We start from the raw sequence: 27,848 nt of genomic DNA on the forward strand, positions 1-27,848 counted from the left end.
GAGGACCGGCGAGCTTCTATTGGCTGATAAGGGTCATGTGACCAAGCTTCTATTGGTTAATGCATTTTTGGGAATATCCCGGGAATGGTACATCATAGAGAGCTGAGACCTGGTCTAAAACCTTCCCGGACACCTGATGTACCAAATTTCGTGATTGTAAATGCGATGGTGCGGATTACTTTAGCGTATACACATACACTCAGCTTTATATATGAGATTACACAGTGTAATAAATGGTTGAAGGCAAAGATAAAAAAAATTATAAAATATTTAAGCAAGGAAACTCTCATTTGAAGATTTACAAGAAAGCTTTATTTCAAAAATTATGTGATTAAGTTTTAATGTGACCATTTGGTTAATGCTGTCAGAAAATGGAGGGTAAGGCCTCATGCACACGACCAGTGTTTTGGTTCACATCCGAGCAGCAGCATTTGTGGCTTGGATGCGGACCCATTCACTTCAATGGGGCCGCAAAAGATGCAGACAGCACTCCGTGTGCTGTCCGCATTCGTTGTTCTGTGGTCCTCAAACAAAATATAACCTGTCCTATTCTTATCCGTTTTGCGGTTAAGAATAGGCAGTTATATTAATGGCTGTCCATGCCGTTCTGCAAATTGCGGAACGCACGCGATGCCATCCGCCTTTTGCGGACCGCAAAACACACAGCGGTCGGGTACATGTAGCCTAAGTCGAATATACAAGTTTTGGAGAAGATTAAGAAATGTATGTACAAAGAGGACTATTGCATAGACATATATGTTATTACAGGGAGTGCAGAATTATTAGGCAAGTTGTATTTTTGAGGATTAATTTTATTATTGAACAACAACCATGTTCTCAATGAACCCAAAAAACTCATTAATATCAAAGCTGAATATTTTTGGAAGTAGTTTTTAGTTTGTTTTTAGTTTTAGCTATTTTAGGGGGATATCTGTGTGTGCAGGTGACTATTACTGTGCATAATTATTAGGCAACTTAACAAAAAACAAATTTATACCCATTTCAATTATTTATTTTTACCAGTGAAACCAATATAACATCTCAACATTCACAAATATACATTTCTGACATTCAAAAACAAAACAAAAACAAATCAGTGACCAATATAGCCACTTTTCTTTGCAAGGACACTCAAAAGCCTGCCATCCATGGATTCTGTTAGTGTTTTGATCTGTTCACCATCAACATTGCGTGCAGCAGCAACCACAGCCTCCCAGACACTGTTCAGAGAGGTGTACTGTTTTCCCTCCTTGTAAATCTCACATTTGATGATGGACCACAGGTTCTCAATGGGGTTCAGATCAGGTGAACAAGGAGGCCATGCCATTAGATTTTCTTCTTTTATACCCTTTCTTGCCAGCCACGCTGTGGAGTACTTGGACGCGTGTGATGGAGCATTGTCCTGCATGAAAATCATGTTTTTCTTGAAGGATGCAGACTTCTTCCTGTACCACTGCTTGAAGAAGGTGTCTTCCAGAAACTGGCAGTAGGACTGGGAGTTGAGCTTGACTCCATCCTCAACCCGAAAAGGCCCCACAAGCTCATCTTTGATGATACCAGCCCAAACCAGTACTCCACCTCCACCTTGCTGGCGTCTGAGTTGGACTGGAGCTCTCTTCCCTTTACCAATCCAGCCACGGGCCCATCCATCTGGTCCATCAAGACTCACTCTCATTTCATCAGTCCATAAAACCTTAGAAAAATCAGTCTTGAGATATTTCTTGGCCCAGTCTTGACATTTCAGCTTGTGTGTCTTGTTCAGTGGTGGTCGTCTTTCAGCCTTTCTTACCTTGGCCATGTCTCTGAGTATTGCACACCTTGTGCTTTTGGGCACTCCAGTGATGTTGCAGCTCTGAAATATGGCCAAACTGGTGGCAAGTGGCATCTTGGCAGCTGCACGCTTGACTTTTCTCAGTTCATGGGCAGTTATTTTGCGCCTTGGTTTTTCCACACGCTTCTTGCGACCCTGTTGACTATTTTGAATGAAACGCTTGATTGTTCGATGATCACGCTTCAGAAGCTTTGCAATTTTAAGAGTGCTGCATCCCTCTGCAAGATATCTCACTATTTTTGACTTTTCTGAGCCTGTCAAGTCCTTCTTTTGACCCATTTTGCCAAAGGAAAGGAAGGGTGTTGATGTCATTAGACCACACCCCTTCTCATTACAGAGATGCACATCACCTAATATGCTTAATTGGTAGTAGGCTTTCGAGCCTATACATCTTGGAGTAAGACAACATGCATAAAGAGGATGATGTGGTCAAAATACTCATTTGCCTAATAATTCTGCACGCAGTGTACTGTCAATATTCACAGAATTGTATTTAAAAGTAAGGGATTAGTATAGTAACAAGGTTACGATTATTACTGAAGAAAGTTAGAATTGTAATATTTTGAGTGTAAAAGAGGTCTCACTAAATAATAATCACATGACGGTTCAGTATTTTATTGCGAATAGATTGTATTATACACCACAGCGGTTGAATAGAGTTACGGTAATTGTAAGAAAATAAAAATATGCAAAAAAAATGTAGTTTGGAATGGGACAAGAAGCACTCCATATGTGTTCCGACTGCCCTGTGATAAATTTTGGATATATGTATTTGCAATTATGTCCTTTGAAAAACTACACTATAAATCTAACAAAAGATCTAAATATAGGAGGGTATGGGACCCTTGAATGGAATTTTTGAATAGAGTGAGAGGAAAACAAGGATAAAAGGGAAAAAAGATTTTTTATTTTTTTTTTCTCCCTTGCAGACAGGTTGAATGGGGCCTGGTTTTGAGTGTTGAGGATGGGTGGTGGGTTGTATTTTGGGGGACTGATATTATTTTTTACTATTTTCATCAGTAATTTGTTTTCTTGTATTAATAAAATAAGACATAAAGAAAAAAATAATACCCCTTTCATTAATAGTGCCCCTTTAATACCCCTTTTAGTAATAGTGACTTCTTTATACCCCTCTAAATAATGCTCCTATATTGGACCCACTCAGTAATTGTGCTCCATGAAAACGTGTATTGACTTGACCCAACTCCCATGACAATTTAGGACTTCTTCCGTCGTGTCAGCAGCCTGGCCCAGGCATCGCACTGCATGTCGCCGTCTGACAGCCTGGTGTTTCATAAGTGACCTACAAGGTATGTAAATGCGAGGCAGGTAGCCGATGGCTCTCTGCTTCACCATAGTATTAATGCAAAGAAAGGGCAGCGCTACTGCCTCCGTTACAGGCAGCTAGTGGAATGGGTGCCTTCAGGAGCCTATGCCAAAAACAAACAAATGTGTTTTGGTTGTTATTATAGCAATGCCTGCCAAACTACACTCAAACATGAAACAAAACATCAAATAATTGCTTCTAAAAACTTGTTTAAGTAGACTTTAGAATAGCACAGCCTTTGCATTATCAAAAACAGTTAAAGGAACTTAACCAATTTGTCATTGATACAGGAAACTAATGTCTTGGGATTTAAAGGTCCTCGGAAGATGACAATGCTTATACCAGGAATGGATGAAGAATGTGAAAGAGTACCAATCCGTCCAAGAAATGTGAGTTGAACAGACTATAGAGCTTAAATAGAATTATAGAGCTTTTTGTGCTGACACCTCCACCAGTCACTGCTCCTGTGACGTATACCGTACCCCGACTGACGTCGGACGTCAACTACGTAGCGCCAGCGAGATATGGTATGGTCACGGGTTACCAAGGTGTGGCGTTACGCCCTCCTGGAGGAGCAGGTAAGGTCAGTTTTCACAGACTCCTCCTGTCCACACAGGCACAGAGAGGCAACAAGCTGAGAAAGCCTTTTCACTGCCCCAGTGAAACAGCGCGTTCTCGACCGGGGAAGACTGAAACCAGTTTCTTGTTTGATATAAGCCCGGTCCGCTAACGGGATTATGTAGGGTAAGAAACCTACCCGCGATAGCGTATTACTAGGCCAAAACACGGACATAGGGATTCATGATCAAGATACAAGACAGCACAAGATTAAATTATATATTTAATCGCCTTAAGGGCTCACTAGAAATAACACTATACACACACAAAGAATATATACAGTGGTCTGAGGTTACAAATACAGATGGCGTGGTACAAATAGGGTTAAGCAGAACAAAAGTAAGTTTACCAGGTATAGGAGTCCTTTGGGTTGTGATGAGTTCTTAGCTGTGTTCACATGGGAAGAAGTGATGTCAGCAGGTTGCAGGTCCCTCTAAACCTCCCTTCAGAGAAAAGACACGCCTGCTTGCTAGCACAAGCCTTTTAACCTGTAGCCGGCCCCTTCCCTCCCGGCCTCTGGGAGGGGTCCATTCCCCTTTTGATGGGCTATCAGCACATGAGCCACAAAACGGATTAGGGCTCCTGGCTCCAGACCAGAATTTCGCAGGGAGGTGGTTCTGAGACCAATGGATCCGCATGGGTTCAGGCTACCAGTAGAGTCCAAGCATGGTACCGTTATTTGGTTTCTGTGGGGAGATATGTATATCTCCCCTTCCTGGCATCCCACCACCAAGCTATGACCACTGGCGTGTTCATCGTGGCCACAGGGACACAAATGTGCATCTGGTTTATGTCTGTGATAGACGGGCGATTCATAATTCCTTATGAACCGCCGGTTCCATGATGTCTGATAATGTTCATTGAACTGCGGAATGGCCTAGACCCCCTGCAGGGACGTTATTCCTGTTCTATTAGCTGGGTTCCTGGCTGGCTGAATGGAGGTGAGAAATGTAAACAAAGGTGAACTGCTAAAGGCTCTCTGTGGAGCTCACTAACTCTGCTACCTTTCAGCAGATGGTTGGTGTGGGAACATGGCTGACAGTAAATATTAATCCATATTCCTCACAGCTCCCATTTGGCTCCCATTCTGGGTCTCAGATCATTGGCTATCTAAGGAATGTGGAGGGATTTTACAAGGTACAGTACAGACCAAAAGTTTGGACACACCTTCTTATTCAAAGAGTTTTCTTTATATTCATGACTATGAAAATTGTAGATTCACACTGAAGGCATCAAAACTATGAATTAACACATGTGGAATTATATACATAACAAACAAGTGTGAAACAACTGAAAATATGTCATATTCTAGGTTCTTCATAGTAGCCACCTTTTGCTTTGATTACTGCTTTGCACACTCCTGGCATTCTCTTGATGAGCTTCAAGAGGTAGTCCCCTGAAATGGTTTTCACTTCACAGGAGTGCCCTGTCAGGTTTAATAAGTGGGATTTATTGCCTTATAAATGGGGTTGGGACCATCAGTGGCCTTGAGGAGAATTCAGGTGGATACACAGCTGATAGTCCTACTGAATAGACTGTTAGAATTTGTATTATGGCAAGAAAAAAGCAGTTAAGTAAAGAAAAATGAGTGGCCATCATTACTTTAAGAAATGAAGGTCAGTCAGTCAGTCGAAAAATTGGGAAAACTTTGAAAGTAAGGGCTATTTGACCATGAAGGAGAGTGATGGGGTGCTGCGCCAGATTACCTGGCCTCCACAGTCACCGGACCTGAACCCAATCGAGATGGTTTGGGGTGAGCTGGACCGCAGAGTGAAGGCAAAAGGGCCAACAAGTGCTAAGCATCTCTGGGAACTCCTTCAAGACTGTTGGAAGACCATTTCAGGGGACTACCTCTTGAAGCTCATCAAGAGAATGCCAAGAGTGTGCAAAGCAGTAATCAAAGCAAAAGGTGGCTACTTTGAAGAACCTAGAATATGACATATTTTCAGTTGTTTCACACTTGTTTGTTATGTATATAATTCCACATGTGTTAATTCATAGTTTTGATGCCTTCATAGTCATGAAAATAAAGACAACTCTTTGAATGAGAAGGTATGTCCAAACTTTTGGTCTGTACTGTTTGTTGAGGGCTATTGCCATCATTCGCCTCATTGTCCAATGTTGAAATCAATTACAAGATCAGAGAATAGACAAAACTGAGACATAGCTTCATAGGGCATATATTTATATAAAATAAATCTAAATATTACCTACACAAAAACGTGTTCAAATATATTACTTTACAATGTACAAGTGAATAGTGCTAAGCTGCAGCACCAAGTACATCCGCAACTATGTACGCAGTGTTGTGCCTGTTTAAACAATGTTGAGAACTCGTGACGACCACTTCATTCACTTGATTAGTGAAGGTGCCAGTAAGTCTTCATGAATACTAAATTGCATCAACATTGAATCAGTGGGGGGGGGATCTAAGAGCTGTAGCAAATATGTTTACCTGGCCCAGCTTTATACATTTAACCCCTTAATGACAGGATGATTTTCCATTTTTTCACTTTCGTTTTTTATTTCCAGCCTTCCCCAAACCATAATTTTTTTTTATTTTTCCATTCACATGGCTATATGAGGGCTAGTTTTTGTGGGACAAGTTGTATTTTCTAATGGCACCATTTACGGTTGCATACTATGTAGTGGAAAGCTAGAAAAAAATTTCAAATGGGTTGGAATTTATAAAAAAAAAATATATATAAATTCTGCCACAGTTTTATGGGATTTGTTTTACAGTGTTTCCTATGCCGTAAAACTGGCCTATTTTCATTCTCTGGGTCAGTATGATTACAAGTTTAGTGCTCTCATTAATAGAAACAAAATAAGAGAATTGTAGGTTTGATACCTTTTTAATGGCTAACAAAGACAGAAGCAATGATGTTACATAGGGATCTTTTGAGACATCACCAGTCCCTTCATCAAGCATACTACAAGAATGTATGAAAAACAGCAATATATATATACAATAAGAACAGAGGCACGATGTAATCAATGGACCTTTGAAAAACAACAGGACATCAAAGATCTTCAGAATGGGTCCTTACTAGAGTTGAGCGGACACTTGGATGTTCGGGTTCGACGGGTTCGGCCGAACTTCACAAAAAAGTTCGGGTTCGGGACCCGAACTTAACCCGAACCCCATTGAAGTCAATAGGGACCCGAACTTTTGAGCACTAAAATGGCTCTAAAAATGTAATGGAAAGGGCTAGAGGGCTGCAAATGCCAGCAAAATGTGGTTAAAAGCATGGCAAGTGCTCTGCAAACAAATGTGGATAAGGAAATGACTTCAAATAACATAAAATATGTAAAAAAAATATATATATCTTGATCTAGGAGGATGAGGTCCATATGGAGTAGGAGGTAGGCAAAGAGAGAGTATAGGCATGCTCAAACCCTGTCACACCAAGCACGGACCACGCCAAGAACCACAGCGTTGCTTGAGTAAAAAGAGAAAAAGGTCCAGCTCGGTTAAAATGTTTCCTTTATTTTTCAGTGCAGATAAAAGGCAGTTACAGTGGTTGTCATGAGTAAGGATCGCTATTGTCTCTGATAAAAACATGTACAGTCGTGGCCAAAAGTTTTGATAATGACACAAATATTCATTTTCACAAGGTTTGCTGCTAAACTGCTTTTAGATCTTTGTTTCAGTTGTTTCTGTGATGTAGTATAATTGCACGCACTTCATACGTCATACGCCCTTCTTTTTCAGGACCTCTGCAATTCGACTGGGCATGCTCTCAATCAACTTCTGGGCCAATTCCTGACTGATAGCAACCCATTCTTTCATAATCACTTCTTGGAGTTTGTCAGAATTAGTGGGTTTTTGTTTGTCCACCCGCCTCTTGAGGATTGACCACAAGTTCTCAATGGGATTAAGATCTGGGGAGTTTCCAGGCCATGGACCCAAAATGTCAACGTTTTGGTCCCCGAGCCACTTAGCTATCACTTTTGCCTTATGGCATGGTGCTCCATCGTGCTGGAAAATGCATTGTTCTTCACCAAACTGTTGTTGGATTGTTGGAAGAAGTTGCTGTTGGAGGGCGTTTTGGTACCATTCTTTATTCATGGCTCTGTTTTTGGGCAAAATTGTGAGTGAGCCCACTCCCTTGGATGAGAAGCAACCCCACACATGAATGGTCTCAGGATGCTTTACTGTTGGCATGACACAGGACTGATGGTAGCACTCACCTTTTCTTCTCCGGACAAGCCTTTTCCAGATGCCCCAAACAATCGTAAAGAGGCTTCATCGGAGAATATGACTTTGCCCCAGTCCTCAGCAGTCCATTTACCATACTTTCTGCAGAAGATCAATCTGTCCCTGATGGTTTTTTTGGAGAGAAGTGGCTTCTTTGCTGCCCTTCTTGACACCAGGCCATCTTCCAAAAGTCTTCGCCTCACTGTGTGTGCAGATGCACTCACACCTGCCTGCTGCCATTCCTGAGCAAGCTCTGCACTGGTGGCACTCCGATCCCGCAGCTGAATCCTCTTTAGGAGACGATCCTGGCGCTTGCTGGACTTTCTTGGACGCCCTGAAGCCTTCTTAACAAGAATTGAACCTCTTTCCTTGAAGTTCTTGATGATCCTATAAATTGTTGATTGAGGTGCAATCTTAGTAGCCACAATATCCTTGCCTGTAAAGCCATTTGTATGCAACGCAATGATGGCTGCACGTGTTTCTTTGCAGGTCACCATGGTTAACAATGGAAGAACAATGATTTCAAGCATCACCCTCCTTTTAACATGTCAAGTCTGCCATTTTAACCCAATCAGCCTGACATAATGATCTCCAGCCTTGTGCTCGTCAACATTCTCACCTGAGTTAACAAGACAATTACTGAAATGATCTCAGCAGGTCCTTTAATGACAGCAAGGAAATGCAGTGGAAAGGTTGTTTTGGGATTAAGTTAATTTTCATGGCAAAGAAGGACTATGCAATCCATCTGATCACTCTTCATAACATTCTGGAGTATATGCAAATTGCTATTATAAAAACTTAAGCAGCAACTTTTCCAATGTCCAATATTTATGTAATTCTCAAAACTTTTGGCCACGACTGTAGGTTATATCCTGATATAGTAAACTCCTATAAATGCACAGCACGCCAGCGGTGATGTTGATGCAAATAATTTTATTGAACATATATGCAAAAAAGTATACAATACAAATTTTAAAACCCAGAAGGGAAATACAGACAAGTGTGGATGAAAAAGTACCCCCTATGGCCGGTATATACACTGCTCAAAAAAATAAAGGGAACGCAAAAATAACACATCCTAGATCTGAGTTAATTAAATATCCTTCTGAAATACTTTGTTCTTTACATAGTTGAATGTGCTGACAACAAAATCACACAAAAATTAAAAAATTAAAATCACATTTTTTAACCCATGGAGGTCTGGATTTGGAGTCACACTCAAAATTAAAGTGGAAAAACACACTACAGGCTGATCCAACTTTGATGTAATGTCCTTAAAACAAGTCAAAATGAGGCTCAGTAGTGTGTGTGGCCTCCACGTGCTTGTATGACCTCCCTACAACGCCTGTGCATGCTCCTGATGAGGTGGCGGACGGTCTCCTGAGGGATCTCCTCCCAGACCTGGACTAAAGCATCTGCCAACTACTGGACAGTCTGTGGTGCAACGTGACGTTGGTGGATAGAGCGAGACATGATGTCCCAGATGTGCTCAATTGGATTCAGGTCTGGGGAACGGGCGGGCCAGTCCATAGCATCAATGCCTTAGTCTTGCAGGAACTGCTGACACACTCCAGCCACATGAGGTCTAGCATTGTCTTGCATTAGGAGGAACCCAGGGCCAACCGCACCAGCATATGGTCTCACAAGGGGTCTGAGGATCTCATCTCGGTACCTAATGGCAGTCAGGCTACCTCTGGCGAGCACATGGAGGGCTGTGTGGCCCTTCAAAGAAATGCCATCCCACACCATTACTGACCCAATGCCAAACCGGTCTTGCTGGAGGATGTTGCAGGCAGCAGAATGTTCTCCACGGCGTCTCCAGGCTCTGTCACGTCTGTAACATGTGCTCAGTGTGAACCTGCTTTCATCTGTGAAGAGCACAGGGCGCCAGTCGCGAATTTGCCAATCTTGGTGTTCTCTGGCGAATGCCAAACGTCCTGCACAGTGTTGGGCTGTAAGCACAACCCCCACCTATGGACGTCGGGCCCTCATATCACCCTCATGGAGTCTGTTTCTGACCGTTTGAGCAGACACATTCACATTTGTGGCCTGCTGGAGGTCATTTTGCAGGGCTCTGGCAGTGCTCCTCCTGTTCCTCCTTGCACAAAGTCGGAGGTAGCGGTCCTGCTGCTGGGTTGTTGCCCTCCTACGGCCTCTTCCACGTCTCCTGATGTACTGGCCTGTCTCCTGGTAGCGCCTCCATGCTCTGGACACTACGCTGACAGACACAGCAAACCTTCTTGCCACAGCTCGCATTGATGTGGCATCCTAGATAAGCTGCACTACCTGAGCAACTTGTGTGGGTTGTAGACTCCGTCTCATGCTACCACTAGAGTGAAAGCACCGCCAGCATTCAAAAGTGACCAAAACATCAGCCAGGAAGCATAGGAACTGAGAAGTGGTCTGTGGTAACCACCTGCAGAACCACTCCTTTAATGGGGGTGTCTTGCTAATTGCCTATAATTTCCACCTGTTGTCTATCCCATTTGCACAACAGCATGTGAAATTGATTGTCACTCAGTGTTGCTTCCTAAGTGGACAGTTTGATTTTACAGAAGTGTGATTGACTTGGAGTTACATTGTGTTGTTTAAGTGTTCCCTTTATTTTTTTGAGCAGTGTATATTAGTGCATAATAATACTAAAATTGCCGCTGCTCATGTGTCACATCGGAAACCCTACAACCATGCTGCAGAACAGTACCAAATCAAAAAATAATGAAAAATACTAATGCAAATGAAAGTGTCCAAAGTTATAACAATGAACACAACATTGTATCAAAAGAGCTCAACGGTTCACCTTAGTGAAAACAGACTGACATCCCAGATGGAAATGCCAATCTGAAAGACCAAGGAGATCCAGGAGCATCAAAGAAAGCAGCACAATAGGGGCACCAATGGTCACAGAAACAGCATACAAGGCATATACATTACATGAACAATGCAACCAACCTGGCCTGGGGGGGAACAACCCGACGATCGTTTCGCTCACTGGCTTTATCACAGGGCAATGATGGCTGCACGTGTTTCTTTGCAGGTCACCATGGTTAACAATGGAAGAACAATGATTTCAAGCATCACCCTCCTTTTAACATGTCAAGTCTGCCATTTTAACCCAATCAGCCTGACATAATGATCTCCAGCCTTGTGCTCGTCAACATTCTCACCTGAGTTAACAAGACAATTACTGAAATGATCTCAGCAGGTCCTTTAATGACAGCAAGGAAATGCAGTGGAAAGGTTGTTTTGGGATTAAGTTAATTTTCATGGCAAAGAAGGACTATGCAATCCATCTGATCACTCTTCATAACATTCTGGAGTATATGCAAATTGCTATTATAAAAACTTAAGCAGCAACTTTTCCAATGTCCAATATTTATGTAATTCTCAATACTTTTGGCCACGACTGTAGGTTATATCCTGATATAGTGTAGCTATTGCAGTGCAATATTTTAGGTAGTGTGATAGTTAGAGATGGCCTTGCGGTTCGCCCGGCGGTCGGTTCGCGGCGAACTTGGGAACTTTGCGTGTTCACGATTCGCCAAACATGCAAACATATGGCGATATTCGCGCCCACTATATTCTGTTACATTGTGAAGAACTTTGACAAATGACACATCCATCAGGTTTGTACAGGACAGCCATTTGAGACGTTTTAACACATGGACATCTACCTTATAAATAAACCTGATCTGGGCGCCATTTTACATTCAGTCTTTTGCCAGTGTAGGGAGAGGTTGCTGTGTGGAGCAGGGACAGACTATTAGGGACACAAATCGCTAGCTAATATGGCCACAAAAGTCCTTTTAAGGTAGTAGTTGTGCTATCGATAGGTGTGACCTACTGAGCGCTGTAATATACTTATAATATACTTTCTAACATAGAAAGTATATTATAGTGCAATTGTATTGTGCAGCTATTGTGTGTGGTTCTGCTGTGATACTGCAGCCACACAGAGTGCCAAACGCTATTTGAACAAATGATTTCTACTGATGGGATTTACCAGTTGCCCCCCAAAAAAACTGATTGAGGCAGGGGTGTGATATACCCTTTTCCAAAAATACTGCTCTTCTATATGGACTTTTGTCACAGGGTCATTTTGAAAATAACAGGCAGAGGAAGAGGCAGGCCATTCCTCAGGGGTAGTAGGGATCGGTCAGGTGCACCAGGCCGGAGACTAAGTGGGAAGTTGCAGAAGGTGCGTGCGATTACATCATAGGATGCACCAGGCTTTGTTGAGTGGCTCACTCAGCCTTCCGCTTCTGCACCCTCCTCATCCTCTCTATCTGCACCCTCTTCACTCTCTGTTGTGTCCACCCCCAAAGACACCACCACCACCATATCCCCTCCGCTCGAGTCAGAGGAATTATTTTCCCATACATTTCAAGACCTTACCGATGTGCAGCCATTCTTGGCATCGGATCAGGAAGAGGAGGTATCAATGGTCGCCATCCAGCAGTCTGACGACAGTACCCAGATCAGCCCAAGGAGGGTAGTCCCCGCTGTTGCTGCCTACTCCGAGATCTCTAATGTCAGTGGTGGTGAAGGTGATGAATCCAATGATGACCTGTCGATAGACGTCACGTGGGTGCCCACAAGAGAGGAAGAGGAGAGGAGTTCAGAGGGCGAGACGGAGCAGCAGATAGGGAGGAGAAGCAGGCAGAACTTACAGTGCACAGGAGGCAAAAATCAGACTGCTAATGTATCTGGAACTAAACATCCACCATGCACGGTCACATCTGGCGCTCCCAGGACGCCAGTACATGGCTCCGCAGTGTGGGCTTTTTTTTATGCGTCCGCTGCTGACAATTGTGTTGCCATCTGCAGCCTGTGCTGCCAACGCATAAGTCGCAGTAAGCCCAACACTCACCTAGGGTTGACCGCCTTAAGAAGGCACCTGGCCTCCCATCACCGAGCCCAGTGGGAGCGACACCATCATAACCCACAAAGCCACACTCCCGGCGCTCACCGTCCTGCATCTTCTCCTTCTCCTCTCTCCTACCAGTTATCCTCCACTCCACCTTCCACCGTGCCGTGGTCGCGTTCATCTGGCAAAAGGCAGGCTTCCTTGCCCCAAATGTTAGAGCGAAAAAAGATGATGCCCGCCAACTACTGCCATATAAACTGGTGGACTTGGAGGCCTTTAGAAAATCTGTGGCCATTGGAACACCGCAATGGAAGGTCCCCGGAAGGAAATATTTCTCCCAGAAGGGCATCCCAGAGCTATATGGCCACGTTCAGCGGCAAGTGAATATATCTCTGGCACTGGTGTTGGTGCCAAGATACATCTGACTACAGACACGTGGTCTATCAAACATGCGCAGGGAAGGTACATAACTTTTACTGCCCACTGGGTGAACCTTCTGACGGCCTTCAAGCATGCAACCCGTGTAGATTTAGTGTTACCGCCACGGATTGCATGCAGGCCTGCCTCTTCTTCTCCTCCTCCTACTCTATCCTCCCTCTCCTCCTTGACTGACTCCTCATTTTTCCACTGCTACCGTCTCTTCCGCTGCGCCCCCCAAGATCCTCAGAACCTATTCAACGTGTCAAGTGAGACGTTGCCATGCTGTGCTGCGTCTGTTGTGCCTGGAAGCCAAGAGCCACACCGGTCCTGCACTCCTTTCAGCTTTGCGGTCACAGGCAGAGCAGTGGCTAACCCCGCTCAATTTGACAGTTGGTAAAGTGGTGTGCGACAACGGTGCCAATCTGCTGAGCGTGTTGAAACAGGGCAAAATGACACACGTGCCGTGCATGGCACACATCCTGAACTTAGTTGTGCAGCTATTCGTTGCCAAATACCCTGGGGTCTAGGACGTCTTGCGGCAGGCCAGGAAAATATCTTGCTGACATTCAGGGTCGACACCAGCTGCCCGTCAGAAGTCTGATTTGTGACTGCCCGACACGATGGAACTCCACCTTGTATATGCTTGATAGGCTGCTCCAGCAGAAACGTGCATTTAATGAGTACCTGTATGAACTCTGCGGCAGGACAGGTTCTGGGGAGCTTGTTTTTTTTTCACCGCGCCAGTGGCTGCTCATGCACGACGCATGCAGACTTCTGCGCCCATTTGATGAGATCACCAAACTGGTCAGTCGCAGTCAGAGCGCCATCAGTAACATCGTACCTTACACCTTCTTTCTGGAGCGTGCATTGCGTCGTGTCATTGATCAAGCCGTCGAAGAGCAGGAGCAGGAAGATGAGGAAGTCACAATGCTGGATGAATTCCCAGGGGGGGCTACTCCATCGGAGACAAGTCAGCAACAGTATTCTGAAGAGGAGTCAGAGGAGGATGGTGCCGGGGCGGAGGAGGAGCAAGAAGAGCATGCTTTAAACGTTTCTGGGATTCCTGGTGTTGTCTATGGATGGGGGGAGGAGAACGAGGACGACATTATCCTGGATGATGAGCAGGAGCTATGCCACTTCACCGCTTCCAGTTTAGTGCCTTCTGCTCCAGTGTTTTAAGAGGGACCCCTGTATAAAAAGCATAAAGGGCAAGGACCAATACTGGGTGGCAACAGACTTAGACCCCCTGTACAAACACAAAATGGCAGAAATGTTACCACCATCACAAAGGGCTGTCAGAATGCTGCACTTCCAGGCCTTGCTTCGAGAAATGCTGCATTTTGCTTAATGGGGCGCTGGCAGAGGAATTTCCACTCACAGAGAAACAGTTACGGGTACCAATCCAACAGCGCATGCCAGAAGATGGCGGTTTGAAGATGGGTTGGTCACTTTGGATATGAGATTATTCTTGCAGCCAGCCCATCGACAGCCGTCCTCCGAAACCAGCCTCAGGGAGCGCCTAGACCGACAGGTGTCCGACTACATCGGGTCAACGGCCGATGTGGACGCTCTGAGAAGCGATGAACCCCTGGACTACTTGGTGTGCAGGCTTGACCTGTGGTCAGAGCTGGCCCAATTTGCAATGGAACTGTTGGCTTGCCCCTCGTCCAGTGTCCTGTCCGAAAGGACATTCAGTGCAGCAGGGGGGATCGTGACCGATAAGCGCCCTCGCCTAGCTCACGACAGTGTGGACTAACTTACATTTCTAAAAATGAATGAGGCATGGATCTCGGAGGAATTCAACACATGTGACAAGTCGACCATGTTTGATTGAAATTCCTCATCACAACCCACAAATATCTGCCACCACCCAGAACAAATCATGGTCCCTGTCTTAGGTAAATACAGCGGCATAAAAGGCCTTTTATGTCCATTGAATGCCTAATTTTTGAGGCCTGTACTGGCTGACAGTTACATATTTATCCTGTGACCGCCTAATGTACCTCCAGCCACAGAATCCTACAAAGTTATGTGCTGTCAGGTGAATGCCTATTGGCTAATTTTTGGGGCGTGTATTGGAGTGGCAAGTTTCACAACAATTCTTATTGCACCAATCACTAATATCTCATGAGACCTGATAAAATGTGAAGTTGTGTGTACCGAGAAAAAATAAATCGCATCTTTAGGGATTTTCGCAATGGCGCCTTTTTTAAACACTCGATTTGCATATACAGCGATTACATTTCACATGCATGTTACAATCAAATACACTGCTTTAATGTCAAATTACTTACAGTGATCAGAAATTCTTCCTCATTGTCGCGAAAATTGTTGCCAACCATCTTTTATGATCGCATCCAACGTCGGTCTGGTGGAAACCCAGTTGCTGTAGTAGACCGCGCATATTTTGTGCATAGGCGAAAAATACATTGCCGATATTTTGCATTGAAAAAAATAATGAATGGAGAACGCAAATTCGAATAATACATCTGGTATGTCACTATCCATGTTGTGGGAATATTTGTGCACTTCTAGTAAGTATTTGGTGGCTGCAAATATGACCTGAAGGTATTCCAGGTTCGCCTGCCTTTAAAGTGAATGTGGACCACCGCAAACTTGCGGTTCGCGAACATTTGATCGCGTTCGCACGTTCGCGAACCGTCCCGGCCGATGTTTGTCCATCACTAGTGATAGGTTCTGCTGTCCATACATACATGCAGACCTGCTAAAATGTGAAGTTTCATGTGTTGCGCCAAAATATCGTTAGTGCTGATTTGTTAGTGCTGATTTGCGCAATCGCGAATATATTGGAGCACTATAACTGCATATGAAGCCATTTTTAATGTTCTGCCATGCCAAACATTTTCTCGAGTCTCAGGACACTTCTAGCAGCTTGGAAAATTTAGCAAAAGTGACCCACGCCTGTATTCTGTGCGTATTACGCGAATATTACATTGCCGATTTTTCACGATCTAGAAAGTAATCTAGAATTTGCGAATATATGACGAATATTTGTCCAAATATTCGTGAAATATCTCAAATTCGAATATAGCCCCTGCCGTTCATCACTACTCAACACTATGTCACAAGGCCACTCTGTGGTCTCCTCATGCTGCTGCTACCTTAACACTATGTCGCTGGGGCACTCTTTGGTCTCCTCATGCTGCTGCCACCTCACCACTATGTCATTGGGCCACTCTGTGGACTTCTCATGCTGTTCCCACCCTCCCTACTCCATGACTGGGCCACTATTTTGCCTTTTTGGCATGGTTGAAATCATCATTTATTTGACCCTTCTTCTTATCTGTCAGAAGGAAGGAAAAATGAGACGCAAAATGGATCCTGTCTATGTAGCAGCTTTAAGGCCTGTATGGTCCCATCAAAATTGGCTTATGATTTGTTAGCCAAAAGCAGGAGTGGGTACAAAACACAGAAGACATGTAAATATTCCATTGACGTGTCATCTCTGTTTTGGATCCACTCCTGTTTTTTTGGGGCTTTAGCAATACTGATAAATTACTGACCAAATGCTGACCAATTGAAGGCGGATGCTCAATAGACAGGATCCATTTTTTTGAAGGGCAAAATAATCAGTGACGTCAACACAAATATACTGCTTACACCCTCTCCACTCTGTCGGGGGGGGGGGTGCTCTACTTGTATAAGCGTTTAATAGAACAGGTTGTGTAGACATCTATGTGGAATAAACTGACGGTGTAAAAGGTGTGCGCTCTTTCACACTATAGTAGGATCTTGGGCCTCAGAATGGTTCTTTATACCTGGCACTTACATTGACCTGTAAGGCTGAGTTCACACTTGAGTTATTTCGTCAGTTTTGGCCCCATAACTGCAAAAATAAGTGTGCAGTGATTCTATCAGCGATGCCTGTCATGTGCGTGTCAAACTGACTTACAGTATTGTTTCACTACCACAGTAGACTCCCTATGTGTGTTACTGCAAGGCACAGTGTTCTACACCACTATACAGGTTCTCTGCAGCCAGGAAATAGCTGTTTTTTAACATGATTCGCCATGAATAAATTCAGATCAAATTGTAACATAGTTTATAAAGCCAGTTCGGCTTGTTATCCTGAGGAAGGCAAATTAAGGGGAAAAAAATCCTTCCCAACTCCAATCAGGCAAACAGAATAACTCCCTGGATCAACGACCCATCTCTATTAGCTATAGCCTGTAATATTATTACACTCCAGAAATATATTATTACACTCCAGAAATACATCCAGGCCTCTCTTGAACTCTTTTAGTGAACTCACTATCATCACTCCTCAAGCAGAGAGTTCCATAGTCTCACTGCTCTTATCGTAAAGAATTCTCTTCTATGTTTGTGTACAAACCTTCTTTCCTCCAGACGCAGGGGATGTCCCCCTCATCACAGTCCTGGGGATAAATAGATGATGGGAGAGATCTCTACTGACCCCTGATATATTTATACATAGTTATTAGATCTCCCCTCAGTCGTCTTTTTTCTAAAGTGAATAACCCTAATCGTAATAGGTTCTGTAGTCCACCCTTTCCAGTTATTACTTTAGTTGCCCTCCTCTGAACCCTCTACAGCTCTGCTATGTCTGCCTTGTTCACAGGAGCCCAGAACTGTACAAATTACTCCATGTGTGGTCTGACTAGTTATTTGTAAAGTGGTAGGACTATGTTTTCATCACAGGCATCTATGCCCCTTTTGATGCAACCCATTATCGTATTGGCCTTGACAGCAGCTGCCTGACACTGGTTTCTACAGCTTAGTTTGCTGTTCACAAAAATTTCTAGATCCTTTTCCATATTCAGTGTTACTCATTGTTTTACTATTTAGTATCTACAGTTGATTCGCATTATTTCTTCTCATGTGCATTGTAACAGACCTCCTGGCACCCCGACCGGGTACCTCCGTTGATGGATGCCCCTTGTGCTTCCCGAGTACTCCAAGCACTCCACTCGACACCAGAACCGCCACAGACCCCACAAACCGCCGAAGCTTGGTTGAGGTCTCGCCGTCTCCTACCCACCCTGGACCTACGACAAGGCTCCAGGCTCCAGTGGGTGAACCTCTCCTAAATCCAGAGAGCAGGAACAGCTCTTACAAGAGCTAGTAGTATAGCCAGGGGAGTATAGCAAATCTTCAGCATATAACAATCCCCAGTGTCGATCAGTTACCCAAACACCAGCCTCAACATGATGAAGGGTAAAACAGGAACTCTTTATTGAACACACAAGCATTGACTTATATACACATTTTCCAACACGGGTACCACCCCCGTGGATCTGGTTGGGAACTGGAGACATGACATAGCAGCCAATCCTTTACAGTTTAAACACAAAAACGAACCTTATTCAACAAACACAATGGCATTGTCTGTGACACAATTAACAAACACAATGGCATTGTCTTTGACGCAATCAACAATGAACAACATGCAAACAGACATCTTAACCCCCTTCATAATGAATGAATAGTGAGGGAGGAGACACATGTGATGGGATTATCTCCTGAGTGTATCATATGGTGATCTACTCATCTAGGAGTCGGCTGCTATGTTAATCAACTATCTTAATTAGAGTTGAGCGGACACCTGGATGTTCGGGTTCGACTGGTTCCGCCGAACTTCGGAAAAAAGTTCAAGTTCAGGACCCGAACTTGAACCGAACTTGACCCCGAACCCCATTGAAGTCAATGGGGACCCGAACTTTTGAGCACTAAAATGGCTGTAAAAATGTAATGGAAAGGGCTAGAGGGCTGCAAATGGCGTCAAAATGTGGTTAAGAGCATGGCAAGTGCTCTGCAAACAAATGTGGATAGGGAAATGACTTAAAATAACATAAAATACGTAAAAATAAAAAATTATAATCTTGATCTAGGAGGACCAGGTCAAGATGGAGTTAGGAGGTTGAGGAGGCGGTGGATGTGGCGGTGTAGGTGGAAGTGGCAGTGGAGGAGGAGGAGGTAGCCTACACTGCTTTTTGGTTTTAAATTTATTTAAATATTTTAAAATTAGGGTACACCCCAAAACATTGGGAAATATAACCCTCCAGTCGTGCTAAACACACGTTCAGACAATAAACCGGCTGCAGGGCAGGTCAGCACCCCCAAGGCGTAAAGGGCAAGCTCAGGCCATGTGCCCAATTTGGAGACCCAGAAGTTGCAGGGTCTGACCCCTGTCAGTTAGTTCGTGTAGGCGTGTGCATACTTACTGCCCCACCCATCATGTCGCACGTCCCCGTGATGTTCACGATCCAATTTAATATCTGCTCTATCAACTTTCGATGTTCTTTTATGCGCCTACCATGGTGCTTACGGGTGGCGGGGAATCAGGGTTCCAGGCCGGAGAGGGAGCATGAGAAAAAGAGACCAAATTTAAGGGAGATAAATTTATTTAAAAAATTTGGGATCAAGAACAAATGTGGGAAAAGTTATTGAGGCGCAAATGTGGGACAAATTACAGAAGCCCAAATGTGGGCCAAAAGAGTCAAGCGGAATTGTGGGAAAAGCTATTGAGGCGCAAAGGTTGGCCAAAAGAGTATAGCGGAAATGTGGGACAAAGTATTGAAGCTTAACCACCTCAGCCCCCAGTGCTTAAACACCCTGAAAGACCAGGCCACTTTTTACACTTCTGACCTACACTACTTTCACCGTTTATTGCTCGGTCATGCAACTTACCACCCAAATGAATTTTACCTCCTTTTCTTCTCACTAATAGAGCTTTCATTTGGTGGTATTTCATTGCTGCTGACATTTTTACTTTTTTTGTTATTAATCGAAATTTAACAATTTTTTTGCAAAAAAATGACATTTTTCACTTTCAGTTGTAAAATTTTGCAAAAAAAACGAGATCCATATAGAAATTTTGCTCTAAATTTATTGTTCTATGTGTCTTTGATAAAAAAAAATGTTTGGGTAAAAAAAAAATGGTTTGGGTAAAAGTTATAGCGTTTACAAACTATGGTACAAAAATGTGAATTTCCGCTTTTTGAAGCAGCTCTGACTTTCTGAGCACCTGTCATGTTTCCTGAGGTTCTACAATGCCCAGACAGTACAAATAACCCACAAATGACCCCATTTCGGAAAGTACACACCCTAAGGTATTCGCTGATGGGCATAGTGAGTTCATAGAACTTTTTATTTTTTGTCACAAGTTAGCGGAAAATTATGATTTTTTTTTTTTTTTTTTTCTTACAAAGTCTCATATTCCACTAACTTGTGACAAAAAATAAAAAGTTCTATGAACTCACTATGCCCATCAGTGAATACCTTGGGGTCTCTTCTTTCCAAAATGGGGTCACTTGTGGGGTAGTTATACTGCCCTGGCATTCTAGGGGCCCAAATGTGTGGTAAGGAGTTTGAAATCAAATTCTGTAAAAAATGACGAGTGAAATCCGAAAGGTGCTCTTTGGAATATGGGCCCCTTTGCCCACCTAGGCTGCAAAAAAGTGTCACACATCTGGTATCTCTGTATTCAGGAGAAGTTGAGGAATGTGTTTTGGGGTGTCTTTTTACATATACCCATGCTGGGTGAGATAAATATCTTGGTCAAATGCCAACTTTGTATAAAAAAAATGGGAAAAGTTGTCTTTTGCCAGGATATTTCTCTCACCCAGCATGGGTATATGTAAAATGACACCCCAAAACACATTCCCCAACTTCTCCTGAGTACGGAGATACCAGATGTGTGACACTTTTTTGCAGCCTAGGTGGGCAAAGGGGCCCATATTCCAAAGAGCACCTTTCGGATTTCACAGGTCATTTTTTACAGAATTTGATTTCAAACTCCTTACCACACATTTGGGCCCCTAGAATGCCAGGGCAGTATAACTACCCCACAAGTGACCCCATTTTGGAAAGAAGACACCCCAAGGTATTCCGTGAGGGGCATGGCAAGTTCCTAGAATTTTTTATTTTTTGTCACAAGTTAGTGGAAAATGATGATTTTTTTTTTTTTTTTTTCATACAAAGTCTCATATTCCACTAACTTGTGACAAAAAATAAAAACTTCCATGAACTCACTATGCCCATCAGCGAATACCTTGGGGTCTCTTCTTTCCAAAATGGGGTCACTTGTGGGGTAGTTATACTGCCCTGGCATTCTAGGGGCCCAAATGTGTGGTAAGGAGTTTGAAATCAAATTCTGTAAAAAATGACCTGTGAAATCCGAAAGGTGCTCTTTGGAATATGGGCCCCTTTGCCCACCTAGGCTGCAAAAAAGTGTCACACATCTGGTATCTCTGTATTCAGGAGAAGTTGAGAAATGTGTTTTGGGGTGTCTTTTTACATATACCCATGCTGGGTGAGATAAATATCTTGGTCAAATGCCAACTTTGTATAAAAAAATGGGAAAAGTTGTCTTTTGCCAAGATATTTCTCTCACCCAGCATGGGTATATGTAAAATGACACCCCAAAACACATTCCCCAACTTCTCCTGAGTACGGAGATACCAGATGTGTGACACTTTTTTGCAGCCTAGGTGGGCAAAGGGGCCCATATTCCAAAGAGCACCTTTCGGATTTCACAGGTCATTTTTTACAGAATTTGATTTCAAACTCCTTACCACACATTTGGGCCCCTAGAATGCCAGGGCAGTATAACTACCCCACAAGTGACCCCATTTTGGAAAGAAGAGACCCCAAGGTATTCGCTGATGGGCATAGTGAGTTCATGGAAATTTTTATTTTTTGTCACAAGTTAGTGGAATATGAGACTTTGTATGAAACAAAAATAAATAAATAAATCAGCATTTTCCACTAACTTGTGACAAAAAATAAAAAATTCTAGGAACTCGCCATGCCCCTTACGGAATACCTTGGGGTGTCTTCTTTCCAAAATGTGGTCACTTGTGGGGTAGTTATACTGCCCTGGCATTTTCCAGGGGCCCTAATGTGTGGTAAGTAGGTAAATGACCTGTGAAATCCTAAAGGTGCTCTTTGGAATATGGGCCCCTTTGCCCACCTAGGCTGCAAAAAAGTGTCACACATGTGGTATCGCCGTATTCAGGAGAAGTTGGGGAATGTGTTTTGGGGTGTCATTTTACATATACCCTTGCTGGGTGAGAGAAATATCTTGGCAAAAGACAACTTTTCCCATTTTTTTATACAAAGTTGGCATTTGACCAAGATATTTATCTCACCCAGCATGGGTATATGTAAAATGACACCCCAAAACACATTCCCCAACTTCTCCTGAGTACGGCGATACCAGATGTGTGACACTTTTTTGCAGCCTAGATGCGCAAAGGTGCCCAAATTCCTTTTAGGAGGGCATTTTTAGACATTTGGATACCAGACTTCTTCTCACGCTTTGGGGCCCCTAGAATGCCAGGGCAGTATAAATACCCCACATGTGACCCCATTTTGGAAAGAAGACACCCCAAGTTATTCAATGAGGGGCATGGCGAGTTCATAGAAATTATTTTTTTTTGGCACAAGTTAGCGGAAATTGATATTTTTAATTTTTTTCTCACAAAGTCTCCCGTTCCGCTAACTTGGGACAAAAATTTCAATCTTTCATGGACTCAATATGCCCCTCACGGAATACCTGGGGGTGTCTTCTTTCCGAAATGGGGTCACATGTGGGGTATTTATACTGCCCTGGCATTCTAGGGGCCCTAAAGCGTGAGAAGAAGTCTGGAATATAAATGTCTAAAAATTTTTACGCATTTGGATTCCGTGAGGGGTATGGTGAGTTCATGTGAGATTTTATTTTTTGACACAAGTTAGTGGAATATGAGACTTTGTAAGAAAAAAAAAAAATAATTCCGCTAATTTGGGCCAAAAAAATGTCTGAATGGAGCCTTACAGAGGGTGATCAATGACAGGGGGGTGATCAATGACAGGGGGGTGATCAATGACAGGGGGGGGTGATCAATGACAGGGGGAGTGATCAATGACAGGGGGGTGATCAATGACAACCACAGTCATTGATCACGCCCGTGTAAGGCTTCATTCAGACGTCCGTATGCGTTTTGCGGATCCGATCCATCTATCAGTGCATCCGTAAAAATCATGCGGACATCTGAATGGAGCTTTACAGGGGGGTAATCAATGACAGGGGGGGTGATCAGGGAGTCTATATGGGGTGATAACCACAGTCATTGATCATGCCCCTGTAAGGCTTCATTCAGACGTCCGTATGCGTTTTGCGGATCCGATCCATCTATCAGTGCATCCGTAAAAATCATGCGGACATCTGAATGGAGCTTTACAGGGGGGTAATCAATGACAGGGGGGGTGATCAATGACAGGGGGGTGATCAGGGAGTCTATATGGGGTGATAACCACAGTCATTGATCATGCCCCTGTAAGGCTTTATTCAGACGTCCGGATGCGTTTTGCGGATCCGATCCATCTATCAGTGGATCCGTAAAAATCATGCGGACATCTGAATGGAGCTTTACAGGGGGGTAATCAATGACAGGGGGGTGATCAGGGAGTCTATATGGGGTGATCACCACAGTCATTGATCATGCCCCTGTAAGGCTTCATTCAGACGTCCGGATGCGTTTTGCGGATCCGATCCATCTATCAGTGCATCCGTAAAAATCATGCGGACATCTGAATGGAGCTTTACAGGGGGGTAATCAATGACAGGGGGGTGATCAGGGAGTCTATATGGGGTGATAACCACAGTCATTGATCATGCCCCTGTAAGGCTTCATTCAGACGTCCGGATGCGTTTTGCGGATCCGATCCATCTATCAGTGCATCCGTAAAAATCATGCGGACATCTGAATGGAGCTTTACAGGGGGGTAATCAATGACAGGGGGGTGATCAGGGAGTCTATATGGGGTGATCACCACAGTCATTGATCATGCCCCTGTAAGGCTTCATTCAGACGTCCGGATGCGTTTTGCGGATCCGATCCATCTATCAGTGCATCCGTAAAAATCATGCGGACATCTGAATGGAGCTTTACAGGGGGGTAATCAATGACAGGGGGGTGATCAGGGAGTCTATATGGGGTGATAACCACAGTCATTGATCATGCCCCTGTAAGGCTTCATTCAGACGTCCGGATGCGTTTTGCGGATCCGATCCATCTATCAGTGCATCCGTAAAAATCATGCGGACATCTGAATGGAGCTTTACAGGGGGGTAATCAATGACAGGGGGGTGATCAGGGAGTCTATATGGGGTGATCACCACAGTCATTGATCACGCCCGTGTAAGGCTTCATTCAGACGTCCGGATGCGTTTTGCGGATCCGATCCATCTATCAGTGGATCCGTAAAAATCATGCGGACATCTGAATGGAGCTTTACAGGGGGGTAATCAATGACAGGGGGGTGATCAGGGAGTCTATATGGGGTGATCACCACAGTCATTGATCATGCCCCTGTAAGGCTTCATTCAGACGTCCGGATGCGTTTTGCGGATCCGATCCATCTATCAGTGCATCCGTAAAAATCATGCGGACATCTGAATGGAGCTTTACAGGGGGGTAATCAATGACAGGGGGGTGATCAGGGAGTCTATATGGGGTGATCACCACAGTCATTGATCACGCCCGTGTAAGGCTTCATTCAGACGTCCGGATGCGTTTTGCGGATCCGATCCATCTATCAGTGGATCCGTAAAAATCATGCGGACGTCTGAATGGAGCATGACAGGGGGGGTGATCAATGACAGGGGGGTGATCAGGGAGTCTATATGGGGTGATAACCACAGTCATTGATCATGCCCCTGTAAGGCTTCATTCAGACGTCCGGATGCGTTTTGCGGATCCGATCCATCTATCAGTGCATCCGTAAAAATCATGCGGACATCTGAATGGAGCTTTACAGGGGGGTAATCAATGACAGGGGGGTGATCAGGGAGTCTATATGGGGTGATAACCACAGTCATTGATCATGCCCCTGTAAGGCTTCATTCAGACTTCCAGATGCGTTTTGCGGATCCGATCCATCTATCAGTGCATCCGTAAAAATCATGCGGACATCTGAATGGAGCTTTACAGGGGGGTAATCAATGACAGGGGGGTGATCAGGGAGTCTATATGGGGTGATCACCACAGTCATTGATCACGCCCGTGTAAGGCTTCATTCAGACGTCCGGATGCGTTTTGCGGATCCGATCCATCTATCAGTGGATCCGTAAAAATCATGCGGACGTCTGATCAATGACAGGGGGGTAATCAATGACAGGGGGGTGATCAGGGAGTCTATATGGGGTGATCAGGGGCTAATAAGGGGTTAATAAGTGACGGGGGGGGGGGGTGTAGTGTAGTGTAGTGGTGCTTGGTGCTACTTTACTGAGCTACCTGTGTCCTCTGGTGGTCGATCCAAACAAAGGGGACCACCAGAGGACCAGGTAGCAGGTATATTAGACGCTGTTATCAAAACAGCTTCTAATATACCTGTTAGGGGTTAAAAAAAACACATCTCCAGCCTGCCAGCGAACGATCGCCGCTGGCAGGCTGCAGATCAACTCTCTTACCTTCCGTTCCTGTGAGCGCGCGCGCCTGTGTGCGCGCGTTCACAGGAAATCTCGCGTCTCGCGAGAGGACGCGCCGGCGCGTCCACCCAGAAGAGCAGGGCTGCCGCAAAGACGCAATCCTGCGTACGGCGGTCCTGAGGAGGTTAAATGTGGTACAACTTGTTTAAGTTTAAGCATAGAATCAAAGAAGGTGGAGCGCATCAATTAACCCCTTAAGGACACAGCCCTATTTCACCTTAAGAACCAGGCCATTTTTTGCAAATCTGACCAGTGTCACTTTAAGTGCTGATAACTTTAAAACGCTTTGACTTACCCAGGCAGTTCTGAGATTGTTTGTTCGTCACATATTGTACTTCATGACACTGCTAAAATTGGGTCATAAAAGTTAATTTTTTTGCATAAAAAAATACTATATTTACCTAAAATTTGGAAAAATTAGCAAATTTCAAAGTTTCAGTTTCTCTACTTCTGTAACACATAGTAATACCCCCAAAAATTGTGATGACTTTACATTCCCCATATGTCTACTTCATGTTTGTAGCATTTTGGGAATGATATTTTATTTTTTGGGGATGTTACAAGGCTTAGAAGTTTAGAAGCAAATTTTGAAATTTTTCAGAAATCTTCAAAATCCCACTTTTTATGGACCAGTTCAGGTTTGAAGTCACTTTGTGAGGCTTAGATAATAGAAACCTCCGAAAAATGACCCCATTCTAGAAATTACACTACTCAAGGTATTCAAAACTGTTTTAACAAACTTTGTTAACCCTTTAGGTCTTCCACAAGACTTCATGGCAAATGGACATAAATTTTAAGAATTTAGATTTTTGGGAAAATTTTCCAATATAATACATTTTTTCATGGAAAAAAACAAGGGTTAACTGCCAAACAAAACTCAAAATGGGTTGCCCTGATTCTGTAGTTTGCAGAAACACCCCATATGTGGTCGTAAACTACTGTTTGGCCAAACGGGAGCACATAGAAAGAGAGGAACACCATATGGGTGGTTTTGCAGGGCAGATTTTGTAGGACTGGTTTTGTTTATACCATGTCCCATTTGAAGCCCCCCGTTGCACCCCTAGAATAGAAATGTCAAAAAAAGTGACTCCATCTAAGAAAGTATACCCCTCAATGTATTCAAAACTGGGTTTACAAACTTTGTTAACCCTTTAGGTGTTCCACAAGAGTTAATGGCAGATGGAGAAACAATTTTGAAATTTCAATTTTTTGGAAAATTTTCCATTTTAACCCATTTTTTCCAGCAATAAAGTAAGGGTTAACAGCCATACAAAACTCAATATGGGTTGCCCTGATTCTGTAGTTTGCAAAAACACCCCATATGTGGTCGCAAACTACTGTTTGGCCAAACGGGAGCACATAGAAAGAGGGGAACGCCATATGGGTTTTGGAAGGCAGATTTTGCAGGACTGGTTTTGTTTATACCATATTCCATTTGAAGCCCCCTGTTGCACCCCTAGAATAGTGGTGGTGGTGGGGGGGGATGCGGGGGGGGGGCAAGTGGCAGGGGGGGTCTAGGATCTGAAAGCTGAAACAAAAAAGTTTAGAATTAATGTGCTTTTTTTTTTTTTTTTCTAACTTTTCCCTTCTAACCCTGCCTAACAGTGCCTCTCCCTCACTGACCCTAACCTACCTGAAGGGTGATGGGTGCAGGAGGGTGATGGATGGCGATTAGCGGGACTCAGGAGCTGGTGCTGGACGGTGCTGCAGGGTGCTTGTGCAGAACAGGAAGAGGAGGGGAGAGAGGAGCGCAGGAAGTTTGAATCTCGGACCTCTCTCCCCTGCACCAATCAGCACCCTGGACAGCAGCATTCAGCACCAGGGCCAGCACCGCCTCTCCAAATCTTCGGACTGTGATTGGTGATGTATAATCATGCCACCGATCGCAGTCTTTTTGCGGTTCATCGGGTCACCGGAGACCCGAATGGACCGGAAACACAGCAAACCGCAGGTCTGAATTGACCTGCGGTTTTCTGCGATCGCCGATACGGGGGGGTCAAATGACCCCCAGGCGTTGTTACAGGATGCCGGCTGAATGATTTCAGCCGGCATTCCATTCCGATTAACCCCCTCGGCGCCGGCATCACGATTTAAAGGTATACGTCATGTGTCCTTAAGGACTCGGGAAACATG

At 44.1% G+C, this 27,848-nt stretch overlaps 1 protein-coding gene across 1 annotated transcript in view; it reads left to right on the forward strand.

Annotated features, from left to right (window-relative positions):
- Window positions 1–27,848, forward strand: part of TULP1 (TUB like protein 1) — a 667,605-nt gene that overhangs the window by 351,955 nt on the left and 287,802 nt on the right. The window contains exon 8 of the mRNA XM_040422218.1: window positions 3,449–3,547. Coding sequence (XP_040278152.1) covers window positions 3,449–3,547 — 99 coding nt within the window. The remainder of the gene's footprint in view (window positions 1–3,448; window positions 3,548–27,848) is intronic.

The sequence above is a fragment of the Bufo bufo genome, chromosome 3 (genome assembly GCF_905171765.1).
Source record: "Bufo bufo chromosome 3, aBufBuf1.1, whole genome shotgun sequence".
Taxonomy (NCBI): Eukaryota; Metazoa; Chordata; class Amphibia; order Anura; family Bufonidae; genus Bufo; species Bufo bufo.